Here is a 13,702-nt window from a genome sequence, read left to right as displayed (position 1 = left end):
GACGGCCGCTCGGCGGGTGCGTGCGGTTGCATAAACACGACATCTCCCGCTCGTTGCCTCCCGGCGCCCTTGAAGAGTACGCGTGCTCGCTTTTGATGCGCTCACCTGGCCAGGCAAGAAATGCATTTAATAACTCGCCTCGGGTCCCTCAAGTCGTGTCATCATCCTGCAAAAATGCCGCATCGGGGTGTGATGACCGAGCGTCCCGCTTTTGTTATGGCTCAGAAGGCGGTACACTGAGTTGAAACCATGTACAAAAACAGGGTTTTGTCCGACGTCAAATATGGCTTCAATATGACAGTGTGGGAAAAGCGAGTGTCAGGTCAATTTCACTCAACTGCCACTGCTCTCGGGCATTCCGTTTTAGCCTCTGTTCTGGCTCTGATGCTGGTAGGGAAAATTGGCAGGACCACTTTGTCTCCCTCACTCCATGTTTGCACAACAGCTTCCCAGAAGTAAGCTGGAAAAATGACTTCTGCTCACCGATTGACTCACCCGTTTGAGACGCCTGCCGCAGTACCCAAACGGTAGAGGGTGTTAAACGTCCTTTTTCACATTGAGAACCGTGTGGAAAAAATGATTTATCTGACTCGCTTATTGCATTTAAAGCCTTTGCGGTGATATTTGTCACGCTTTGACCAATCAGATGCTCCGGGCTGTGAAGCTCCGTGAGGATGATGAGTGTTGGCAGGTTGGGGAAGGAGATCTGAAGAAGTTGTTTGCTCCTCAGGGGAAGTGTATGCTGGTAAATTATTGTTCTATGTTTTAGTTGTGTGTGTTTTTTTGTGAGCTCCGTCGTCCTCTTAAAGTGGTAGGCGGACTGTTTTTGTCTTGTATTGAAACTAAATGAGATGAAATGGCGCATTAGCTGCAAAAGACGGAATACAAACTGACTATTGTATTTAAGAGTATTTTAGCTAACCTAATCCTTAAAAGACGTCTGGCGGGCGTTTTGGAAGCTGGACACTGGACAGTTGCCGCCAACGCCGACGAGTTTTATAATCCAAGTCGTACATGAAAGGAGTCTGAGACTTTTTTTTTTTTTTTATCCTCGCTTGTCACATGAGGAACTTTATTATTTTTTTTCAGTCTGTCGCCGTTGAATGTCGAAAGCGTTAAGCGTGATGGGTAAAAGGGCTTGCTCGCCGTGTTAATGGGTGGGAAAACTCCCATTTGTGACATTTGACATTTTCGTAAAGGGAAGTTTTTCATTTGGAGGATGTGATGCGGTGAGCGCAAAAAAAAAAGAGAACTATAATAGTTTACAATGGCGTAGATTACGTTTCAACTGATCAGATTAAAGCTCCTGCCCACCACCTTCTTGAGAGCTAATTTTGCAATTTTTAAATTTCGTTTTATTTGTTGTTGTTTTTCAGTGCACTTCAGCATCATGAAATGAATCCGTTTAATTAAGTCCTTTAAAAATGAATACTGTAATGAAATCAATAAAAAAAGAAAATTGATAAATATCAGTTCCACAAGACAAGAAATTCTAATAAACACAAATAACATTGTATAAATGTATTTAAATAATGATGTTCCAATTTAAATAAACATTACAAAAATAATCAAGACATAAAATGTTATGAAATTGGTGAATTGGTCATTAAATAATAATATTCACCTCATTTAAAGTTATTTTGTTATTTTTAAAAATATGATTGACAAAACTAATGAACTACATTTTTCCATGAAATTATTAGAAATTACAATGTGAGTGAAAATGCAATTAAATACATAAAAGTGCCATTAGATAAATTAAAAAAAATGACAAAACATAATACAGGAAAAATTCAGTTATTTCATAAATATTTTTTCGATACTAATTCAGTAAAAGATATTCATTAAAAAGATCAAGAGATAATTAAATCAGTCAGTCAGGTGTAAATAAACATTAAAATAAAAATCAAGACAAAATGTTTTGAAAGGTTATGAAATTGGTAAATTGGTCATTAAATAATAATATTCACCTTGTTTAGTTATTTTATTGTTAAAAATATAATTAACGACAAAACTAATTAACTAGATTTTTCCGTGAAATTATTAGAAATTAAAATGAGTGAAAATGCAATGAAATACATAAAAATGCCATTAGATAAATAAAAAATGACAAAACATACCTGAATACAGCAAAAATTCTGTTATTTTATAAATTAAAATACTAAAACACTAATTTAATAAAAGAGATTCATGAAAAAGATCATGAGAAAATTAAATCAGCCAGTCAAGTCTAAATCAACATTACAATAAAAATCAAGACAAATAAAATGTTTTGAAAAAGGTTAAGAAATTGGTAAATTGGTCATTCAATAATACTATTCACTTTTAAAGTTATTTTATTATTAAAAATATAATTAACGACAAAACTAATTCACTACATTTTTCCATGAAATTATTAGAAATTAAAACGTGAGTTAAAATGCAATGAAATACATAAAAATGCCATTAGATAAATAAAAAAAGGTCAAAAGATAACCTAATACAGCAAAAATGATTCTGTTGTATAATAAATATTTTTGAAAATAATAATTTAATAAGATATTCATGAAAAAGATCAAGAGATAATTAAATTAGTCATTTTAAACAAAAATAGTTCACAATGTATTTAATTGTTTCACATCTGTTTAATTGGCTTATTAAATTTGGGCATATCTGCTCATTTTATTTTCCTGCAAAAGGTCTTCCTGGCAAATTTAATTTTTGCTGGATTGGCTCAATCAATGGTAGGTTGGAGTCTATTCTCATGCACTCCCTAAAGCACTAAAAGAGATGTCTTTTTCTTCATCCAATCATCCTCCCTTTCCATCGCTCTGTTAAGTTTAATTACGGCGTCATGTAAACAGAAAACAGAGCCATCCTGTTAGAATCTGAGCGAATTCTTTCAAGTTGCTTCCTTTGGGAACATCACGCCGCACGTTTATTTAACAAAAAGGCCCGCTGCCGCTGCCTCGCCATTGGACAGATGGGCCCGCCAAAGTGTCGCATTCCTTTCCGCCACAATTCGCCACATGAAAGGACGGCAAAAAAGGTACAGCAGGGGCTACCCGGAGGAGGCTCAACTGCAGAGGAAAGTCGAAAGTCGGGCATAATCCGGACATAGTTTTAATAATAGATTAATCTGGTGGGTTTTTTTTCCAATTAATTGATGAATGAGAGTTATAAAGTTTAAAAAAAAAAAAATTCTTTGTGTGGTTGGCGACCACAGGAAAATAAAAAAGGGAAAATTATGTATACAGGTAGATTTAATTATTTAAATTAGATATACACTTATTTCTCATGATTACATTGACTTAGCACTGTTTGATCTCATAAACGCTCAAAATGTCCTTTTTCACCATTGCAGCATTTCCTCAGACCTTTCCAGAATGTTATGACACACAGCATGACTCAGTGTTTACCACCTTTTGGCCTTTTTTTGTCTGCAAGCACGCGCCGCGCGTCAAGGTTTGCAAAAAGTTCATAAATCACCGCGAACGAGTCCCACTGTGAATACCGAAAAGCCGCGAGTTATTCCTCCCGTCTAAAATGGTTTATGATTGCCTGTGGATGCTACAAGATGGCAGCTAAGCACAAAAATGAAGCGCCTCAGCTCACTTCAACCGTTCTGTGGCGCAAAGATGATGCCGAAGTAAAACTTTTATATGAGAGAGGGCTTAGACGTGAGCATAAAAACACTAAATTGGTCAGTTTTTCAGCAAATTTTGCCGGATTGGTACCCCCAAAAATCTGTCAATGGGAGAATACACAAATTGTTAATAGGCGGGGGAACACTCTATCCCCCCAAAATGAATAAAATAGAATAACACAATTGATTAACCACCTAGTCCTGGGGTACTGACGCACTTATCGAACTTTCGTTCTGCAACACAAAAAAACACCAAACACCTAAACCTTAGTGGTCTCCTCCAAGCTGATTTATTCATTGAGGTGTGTGTGGGGGGGGTGTCCTGACTTTTGTGCACTAAGTCCACATTCATCACGAGATGCTTGGTTTCAGTACGGGATGGCGGCCAGAATGTAAACAGTGCATATGTGTGCGTGCGAGTGTGCGCGTGTGTTGCTGTTTGGCTAACACGCTAATTAGCTCCTTTAGCGCTCTTCTGCTCAGTCAATCAAACATCTGCAGCGGTCCGAATCGCAAGAGTGAGTCGTTTATGATGCATTTTCACTCCAGCACGCCCACGCTAACCTTTTTAATCCCCCGTCACTGTCATGCATCGAGACCCCGGTGGTATTGCCGCCCTTGCAGGGCACGCTCGTTGCACTCCGCTCATTGTTATGTAGCCACGCTACGTAGGTGCTGCGCGGAGAGCACGTGCGGTGAACAATAACACACGATGGATTTCACACAATCTTTAGGGGTCTGAAACCAAACATTTTGCTTCAAATTAAAGAAACCCGAGTTAGGCGTTCAGAGTAGGTTTAAAAGTCACGTTTTAAGACCCAAATGCAGGACTCCAAGACGAGGGCATGATGTTAGGCGTAGTTTTATTCAAGCTGAGGTGGTGCAGAAACACCGACGAGGACAGGTGTCACCGCCCAGAGCAGTGGCCACGCCCCTCTTGGCCGCGGTCCAGCCTGCCTCATGACTCCTGCCGTCGGAGCGGCCAGCGTGGGATCGATTCCCGCTCAGTGACGGTGTCGATATCTGCCCTGCGACTGACTGGCGACCAGTTCAGGGTGGAGTCCGCCTTTCGCCCGAAGCTCGCTGGGATAGGCTCCTACTGTCCCACAACCCTTGTGAGGATAAACGGCTTGGATAATGAATATGATGTGACAAAGATCAGTCTGTCTTCATGGATGTCTACTGGTAAGATGCTGAAATTCGGATAAACATAGTCTCAAAATTATTGATTATAAAAAAAAAACAATTGTTGATTAATTTTGTATTAGATTATGTGTCAATCAATTGTTGAGCCTCTAGTTATGACCTTGGTTTAGGGTACCGAATTAGTGTAGTGTCGTCGGCTTTCTTTGACTTGAGCTCCATTTTGCTCATGACTCCTGGGAACCCGTTCTTGGTGTACCCCACTTCCTGCCCAAAGATCACTGGGATCGGTCGGTTCCGCCATTGCCGCGACCCTGGTGAGGATATGCGGCTCCGAAAATGGATGGATGGATGAAATTCCCTTCACGCGGCGTCCGCGTCAACCCCGATTAAAGCGGGAGAGTCGAGAGGAAGCTTGCAGATTCCAAACGGCACCTCCTCCGTCTCTTTAATTCTCACATTCATTTAGTCAAATGGCTCCTTTTTTGAAACGCCTTCATGCTAATGTGAACCGGGTGTTGATTACCTGCCACGAGCGGGGGTGACCTTCCCTCCCCGTTTCACGAGGGCTCCTCCTCCTCTTCCTTCCCCTCCTCCTGAATCACTGCCCTGTTTGTTCTGAGCGGCGCGAGGGCAGCCCGGCGACACGAAATTCATGCAAATGAACGTACGCGACGGACACCTCGGCGGTTAAACGCGACGTTTTCAATTTGGGCTCCTTTTCGTCGTCGTCGTGCTTCGTTTTGTGGACTCCCCGAGTGGGCAGCATGGTTTGTCGCGCAGAGTGGATTTATCACACAATCACGTTTAATCTCACCAAGTGTAAATTAAATTCAGTTCCAGTTCGGGTTGCACCAGGGGCCAGGAACCTTTTTGACCGAGAGAGCCGTAAATGCGAAATATTTTAAAACGTGATTCAAAAGAGCCATGCGATATTTTTAAAAAAAAGCTAAATACAGATGTATTTGCGCATTTATGTAGAACCAACACTTTTAAAGTACAATAAATTCTTTTAAATAACATTATGATGTTGCTAACCAATGACGACGACAATAGTACTTGAATCGGTGCTTCCTGGTTTTGCTTATGGCTTGATTGTCTGTTTCGTACATCGTCATATGAAGCTTCACGCAGGCGTTGAGACTTCAATCTGTTAATCGTGAACATAATTCAATTTGATATTCCATCGTGCTGGTAGGATGGTGAACAGTTCTCGCCGACAAAGGGATGTCTTTTATTCGATTTGATTATCTTGTCTTTATGCGAAGTTCTTCTTCTAGCGAGGTATACAGTTTCACGCAAAGGGTTGGGGGCTTCAAGGGTATGCGTTGTGTTCACACTGCAGGTCATTCCCAATTTTCTTGGGCAATGTGATGCCAAAGTCATGTTTCGAGCAAGGTTAGGGTTTCAAAATGGGGAAAGGATTTGATATATGGGTTATTAGTCTTCCGAAGTACGGCGTCATGCCGGGTTTAAGGGTTCAAAACGGGGTTTGGGTTTCAAGGTTAGGTGTTTAAAGTAGGATTTCAAATCTGGGTTAGGATTTCGTCCAAGTTAGCATTTTCTTTTTTTGGGATGGACTGTGGTGTGGATGTGTGTGCGTTTGTGCTGTGCGCTCACATCTGCTAGCACACACATCTCGGAAGAACCTGAAGCGTTTGCCAAATGTGGTTTTCTGTGTGTTGGTCACAGATGGCCCTCTGACATTGATTCTCATGCGTCAGCATACTTTTTTTTTATATTTTTTTGAAGCATTGTTCTATTGCTGCACTTTTAACAATGATAAAATCTGTGTGAAACATACTTCTGTTAGTAAAGAGAAAAAAATACAACGCCACAACTGCAGCTCACAGAGTGCCACAGTATTTAGAGGCAGACAGCCATTTTTAATAATTCATCGTGATATTAAATTACACACGACGTTATTCCTAGCGGTCTTCTTTGTTTGTGTGTGTGTGTGTGTCTTTTAATGCATTGAGTGATTATAACAGCGTGTCAAGCATGTTCTTTGGGAAACGTTGTTTGAAATGATTGACTGTGTTTTTATTTTAGGGCTGTGTCGTTATGTCATGTAGTAATTCCTCATTTCGGCAAACACTTCAGCATAACGTTGCGCCAAAGTCTTAGCTTGGCTACAAACTAGAAAACTGCAGAACTCATTGATAGCAGCGTTCAAAGCTTGGGATAGGGTTCCAACACGTGTTAGGGTTTCAAGATAGCGTTTTTAAGATTGAGTTACAGTTTGAAACAAGGGTTTGGGGTTTTTAAGTTGGATTTCAAACCAGTCTTAGGTTATCAAACGTGGCAAGGTTTTCAAAGTCTGGCTTTTAAAGCTAATTTTAGGGTTTCAGACTAAAGTGTTAGGGTTCGAAGCAAGGGTTAGCGTTAAAAGTAGGGTTTTAAAGCACCGTTAGGGATCATCATTGGGGTTCAAGTCCTGGTTAGGGTTTCAAAGAAGCCAAAGTTGTTTGGGTTATGGTTAAGGGTTTCAAATTCGGTTAGAGTTTCCAGTGAATGTTAAGGTTTAAAAATTGGGTTTCAAGACCAAGAATTGAAGTATCCTTTTCTTTGAGGAGCAGTTTTGCCAGTCAATGACTTAATTTCAAGAGCAGCTTTCTAATCTTGCTTATTTTGAGCTTTGAAGACGAGGTTCAGGTTTTAAGTTGGGGTTTCAAGACTAGGGTAGGGCTTGAACTACCGTAATTCCCGGCCTGCAGAGCGGACCTGGTTATAAAACTCACCCAGCACATTTGTAAAGGAAATACCATTTGGGAAAGCAAAAAAAAAGAGGGTACACAGAGAGTTTAACGCTACCGCCGCGCTAACAGGGCCAGTTAAAAAAAAAAAAAAACATATCGTGTGAAAAAAGTTGCGGCTTATAGGCCGGTAATTACGGTAAGTGTTTGGGTTTCATGCTAGGATATGGGATTGATTACATTACGGGTTCAAATTAAGGTTATTATTGCAAGTCAATGTTAGGGTTTTAAAATTGTTTGTAGACAGGCCTTGTATTCCCCATTCATGGAAATTAGATGACAAAAACAAAAAACAAGGCGGTAAAACTGAACATATTCCGTCTGGGATGGCGGCCTGGCGAGCTCCTGATTCCGTCAGCGTTGGTTCCTCTCAGATGACTTTTAATTTGCAAGGCGTGGGGGTAACGGGAGATGAATCCGATGGGGGCGGCCTGCAAACGTGCCCTTTGCCATCACAGAAGCTTTATTGATTGTAAATAAGATGTGTAATTAATGGACGGGGCAGACGGGAGGACCTTGGGGGAGGGCAGCGGCCTGCTTGCACCTGTGGCAATCTTGGACGGCTTTTGTTCCAGTCTGGAACTCTTTGGATCTCATGCATGCAATTATTGTATGACACTTGGTTCCTTGCATGAGAATTTTAGTATGGCAGTCAAAATAAATCGATGGCATGCTCGGTCAAAACATGGGGCACGTCACTACTGTGATATTTCTACGCAAGTGCATTCTTTTCAGTAGATTAAAGACGATTGGCCAAAATTAATCAATGGTTCAGAAAAAAATTAGTCAGTAATATGGTCAGTTGCATGTATGCAACGTACATGTTGCACAATTGATGTGATTTGTCTTCTGCCGAGTTATTTTTGACTTCCTCCTTGTGCAATGGAAATAATCATAAGCGAAATAATTCACAAAATCATTGCACGGCATTTTTTGGTCCTGCAGGGACCAATTAAAGACATTTTAATGTTATGTAATTTTTCCTCGCAAGCTGTTCCTTAACTTCCGCTTTGCACAATACAAATAAACACATTGACTCAAATGAATCCTTGAAGTGAAAATTAATCCATGACATACCTGGTCACGTACAAAGTACTTCCCACATAATTAATATAATTTCTCCCCATGCCAATTATTTTTGATAACTGCCACTTTGCACGATAGAAAATGAGCGTAGGCCTGCTGTTTATTTGCGAGGCATAAGGGAACGAGCCGGACTGCGAATAGCAATAATGTGCGATTTTATAAAATGTATATTTTGGAAAGAAGGAGAACGATAGAGCGACAGTGTTAAAAAAAAAAAAAATAGTCCATGGCTGAATGCTAACCCCCAAGATGGCCCGCATCCGCTGACGCACTTCGGCCTCCCGAGCATGCTGCTTCTTGGCTTGCCTTCACGTGGATGGAACGTCGGGTCAGAGAGAGTGGGAATGAGCACTCATACTCTGTCCTCCTCCTCTTCCTCCTCCTCCTCCTCTCTTTCACTCTCTCTTTCCCTCTCTCTCTCTTTGCCATCTCTCTGGAATACAAAAAAAGCTCCAGAGCATTTGTAACCATTAGCTGAAGCAAATTCAAACGTCTCGCGACGTCGCTCCAGTGACTTTGCACGCATCAGCACCTCCTCCGTGTTCTGGTCGTCATGCATCATTCACGTAAACTCAATGCAACGCCGCCATTGTTCTGTCTGCGGATTAGTGCCATGCTGCATTCCCTGGCACGATCCCAACTTCCAGTCACAACGTTTCACCATCTTCTTTTGGGTGAACTCGTTGGTCTGAATTGCGGCCCCTCGACTGGTCACACCTCGACTGCCCCAGTTTATTCTTTTCAAAAGAGTCCTTCAAATTCACACATGTGCCGCCCATTTTAAAGCGTAGCCCTCTGCATACTAAGCGACTTGGCCGAACCTCACTAAACTGTCGCAGAGTTCCGGATCTAGTTTTCATTTGTGACCAATTTTTAAAAAGATTTGTTTTAAAGGGGAAATCCAGTGGTTTGCATGAACAATGTATGCGATAGGTCATGTAATATGTACTCTTATTTTGACAATGTGATGTTAAATCCTCTCTCATTTAATAGCGTTTTGATAAGATTTTTATCAACAATTACGAATTTTCAGGGGCGCTGCCATTTTCGCGAGTCACATGACATACGTGGGCGGATGTGATGTGTTACGTGCCGTTCCAAACGCTCAATTACACGGGACACCATTTATGCCCAGCGCTGATTTTTCGGATTTATCCTCATCTGATGAATAAATAGCAGTATCGGTTGATCGGGAAGACAGAGGGATACTTCCATCCTAGATTTGAAGCTGTGGCTGTAAATAATGTTGAATATTTGGATGGTTCTTTGGGGGTAATGAGGCGGAGTCTGACTACTCTGAGGCCTACGCGCAGGACATAAGTGCGTAAACAAAGGCCCCAGGAGCTCCGGGCCGGGAGCCGGCAGCCGCGGATGGTTCTTCGGACGAGAATTATGTGGAGTCTAATGAGCGAGCTCCGACGGCGGGCTGCGAGTCGAGCTTCGGCGGCGGCGGAGGCCGTTAGCTTCGGGGAGCGTTAGTGTTAGGGTCATGGCTCCGCCGCTCGGTGGTTAGGGTTAGGCTCCAGGGCTCGCCGGGCGAGCTCGCTCCCCGAAGCTCTTCTCAAAACACTATTAAATGAGAGAGGATTTAGCATCACATTGTCAAAATAAGTACATATTACATGACCTATTGGATACATTGTTCATGCAAACCACTGGAATTCCCCTTTAATCGCGCGTGAAAGCTGTCATAATGTTGCAAATGTTATAGCTGATCAAAAATGTGTGGCAGTTTTTCCATTGCAGTGAATCAATGCAGTGCTCAAACCCTTAAAATAAATAATTTCTTTTTATCCCCCTCTGGCAGATTGAGGTGCGGTCCGGTCCGACACATCCGGCCATCCCGCCATGTTCCGCAACAGCTTGAAGATGCTGCTGTCAGGGGGCAAGGCCAACCGTAAGAGTCGCAGCAGCGGTGAGTCAAGCAGCTTTCCGTCCTTCTGACGTCGTTTGGCTCCATCTGTTGCCAGAGCTCGGACAATCCCGGGAATGTGTGCTCAGGTTTACGCGTCAAGCTCCTTTCTGGTTGCCATGGGGATGGGGGTGGACTTGAGGGTCTTCACCGCCTGATGGGACAATCAAAGCATCGCTTGATTAGAAAATGAGAAAAGGGGTTAAGGTTGGTTGGAGGGGCATGATGTTGATAAGCCTGGACGAGCTGTGCCATTTTAATTCCCGGTGGAAAATTTCCCGTTATATTCTTCTTATTTGGCCAATGGGTCAACTTGATTGACAGCAGTGTTGCCACAGTTATCTAGAAAATGTAACTTAGTTAACTTTACTGATTACTTGAGCTTAAAAGTAATTTAGTTACTTTGCTGGTTACTTATTTTCAAAGGTGACAAAGTTAGGGAAAAGTACATTTTTAGTTACCGTATTTTTCGCACTATATATATTTTTCGCACCGCATTTTAAGGCGCACCCTCAATGAATGGCCTATTTCAAAAAGATTTTCATATATAAGGCGCACCCCATTATAAGGCGCATGGAATAGATGCTACAGTAGAGGCTGGGGTTACGCTATGCATCCGTTAGATGGCGCTGCACTTAAAGGCTCAATATTGATCCATATATGTATAATCCGCACCGCATGACAAGGCGCACTTTTGAGAAAATTAAAGGCTTTTAGGTGCGCATTATAGTGCCGAAAATATGTACTTTTTGCAGTTCCCAAGTGGCAGGAATATCACTTATCCACAGTAGGAAAAAAAGCTTTATCTTAACCATGCCCATTGCAGTACTTGGTAATGTACGGAAAGAGCGTCAACCGTGCAGCCCGTTCAACTAGTCCTCACTTTTCGTTGTAAATATTAAGAAAAAAGAATGTAGAATGTTATGTGGGGGTCCAGATGTCAGCTGGATTGTTAGTTTGCAGGCTACTTCTGCAGGTACTTGTGGTAGAGTGACCCAGAATCTTCTTTTATTTATTTAGAAGTACAGCAAGTAAAAGGTAGCGTACCTTCCAATATGATCCCATTTTGCACATATTTTTGTCAATACATTCATTTTTTTACGACATAGATTGAATGGTATAAACCACGGACGGATAGTTTGGCCAGTGGCTGCTGCTGTTTTATGAAAGTCTCGCAACAATGAGTCAGCGATTTCAACAAAGGCTCACAGACGTGACATGGGGGGAGGATTTTGGGTTCTCACTTGGTCCAGCTTCCCCACTCATTTTGAGACCCTTTCTTGAGTTCTGTACCAATAAATTTAGACAGCTGGGCAACTTTTGGAGGTTGTTTGAATTTTGAAACTGCTTGTTGTCCAATTAAGTGAAAACTCTCCTAGGAAGGATAAATGACGTTAATTTGTCTTTACTCCCTAGCGACAACTACCTTTGTGATCTTGATTAATGTAATGGGTACCCCCACATGTAGACTGTCCTCTTTGTGTTCGTTGGCCCGCAAGTTCGTTTGGGAGCAAGATAATTCCTGATTCACGGAGGGTGACATAAGACGTTCTGATTACAATTCCTCCTTAACTGACACATAATTACCTTTCTTCCTTGGCTGACCAGACAAATTTTCGTGGAACGCTGAATCCCGACCTCTGCCAAATCAAAGCCCCTTTTAGGAGAAATTAGTCTGTAATGACGTAATTGTTTTCCAAATGAACTGTGCCATTTGGAACATAAAGCAGAATCTTCTTTCTTCCTCGGCCCATGGCTCAAATGAGACCTCTATAAAGGGAAAATCTCTGGAGAAGGTCATTTTTGTGCTCTTTTGTCTGTTGGGCTACTTTTGGGTTCATGGGGGTGAAATACGATGATGTGAATTTGATAGAATATTTTGTGAAAATCGGAATCAAATCAGTTGTGTGGAAAGTGTTGGAGGACCTTGACAGGAGATGGTGTTGCACCCCGCCCCCCCGCCGCCCCCACCCCCGGATCGCAGCCCACTAATTGATGGCTCATCTTCCTCCTCCGGAGGAGGACAACGCTAATTAGAGATCAGCAAACATGCACCGGTAGCGCTACCCACAGGTGGTAACTTGTGACCCGCTACATTTGCGCTATTATATTTACCTAAATTCATCTGGATATAAAGTACCAGTTTACCACTCCAAGTAGTTTTCAATTCAACAGCTTTTATTTTTTTTTTTGTATTTTGTATGAAGCAGCAACATTACTTTTGTTCACCATTCTTCTCACGGCTTTTATTTGTATCTATTTTTGCTCGCACAGCCGCCTCAGGTGCGCGTCACATGACCCTCTCACCAATCCACTGTGACCACTTGGCAATGTTTTGAATACGTTTCCCCCCAATCAAAGCAGTCACATGACGGCATGTCTTTGGCGGCACCACCCACACAGAAGCCAAATTTCTCATAGTCGGAAGAGGCTGAGCACTCCCAGGCCTCAGATTTTGTTTACTGTACAGACTCTGAAAAAGAATCAGACTATGTATGTTTTGCAAATATTAACATAGCCTAAAATTTGAACACATAGCCCAATTTTGATTTTGAGAGTTTCTCACCAGTTTTTTTCAGTGAGTGCTTTCGTCGGAAATAATTTGTAGGACTACCGGTCCTTGCGTCATGTTATTCAAAACTAACAGTACTATTACCTGAATACAATTTTTGGCTGCCCCAAATTTTGGTGCCAGCACAACTTGCTTGTGTGTTGCAGCCATTTCTAATACTTTGGACTTACACAACAGGGTCCGAATAGTCGAAAGGTCCGTTGCAGAATGCTGGACCACAGCAATCATCTCCACGGCAGCGTCACATGATGCGACCCAATGGATCAAATCCAGCGAGCGACAGATTGGCTCCTGCTGATCCACAGACGTTCCGCTTCCTTCCTGCGTGCCACCTAACCAAGGAAGGAGCACTATGAATGGGAAGGGGCGGGGGGTGGTGGTGGGGCGGGGGCGGCACATGGCCCAGTGGCCAGCACTGAATGGGTGAAATATCATTGTTGTTTAGAAACAATGATGTATCTCCAAATGAATGGTCAGAGATTTTGGATATCTGTAGGAAAAATATTTGAAAGATGTATGCTTAAAAAAAAAAAAAAAAAGGGCGGCACGGTGGCTCAGCTGGTAAAGCGTCTGCTTCACAGTTCTGAGCTCCCGGGTTCGATCCACCC

The 13,702-nt window shown here is 42.2% G+C and overlaps 1 protein-coding gene across 3 annotated transcripts in view; it reads left to right on the top strand.

The window, feature by feature from the left end:
- The window catches only part of tanc2b (tetratricopeptide repeat, ankyrin repeat and coiled-coil containing 2b), a 99,685-nt gene that overhangs the window by 13,695 nt on the left and 72,288 nt on the right, over positions 1 to 13,702 (top strand). For all 3 annotated transcript variants that reach the window (XM_061810643.1, XM_061810642.1, XM_061810641.1), the window contains exon 2: positions 10,418 to 10,525. In XM_061810643.1, the coding sequence (XP_061666627.1) occupies positions 10,459 to 10,525 (67 nt within the window). In that variant the 5' untranslated portion in view covers positions 10,418 to 10,458. The remainder of the gene's footprint in view (positions 1 to 10,417; positions 10,526 to 13,702) is intronic.

Source organism: Syngnathoides biaculeatus, chromosome 22 (genome assembly GCF_019802595.1).
Source record: "Syngnathoides biaculeatus isolate LvHL_M chromosome 22, ASM1980259v1, whole genome shotgun sequence".
Lineage (NCBI taxonomy): Eukaryota > Metazoa > Chordata > Actinopteri > Syngnathiformes > Syngnathidae > Syngnathoides > Syngnathoides biaculeatus.
Note: the sequence above shows the minus strand (reverse complement) of the source record. Positions and strands in the feature narration are given on the sequence as shown.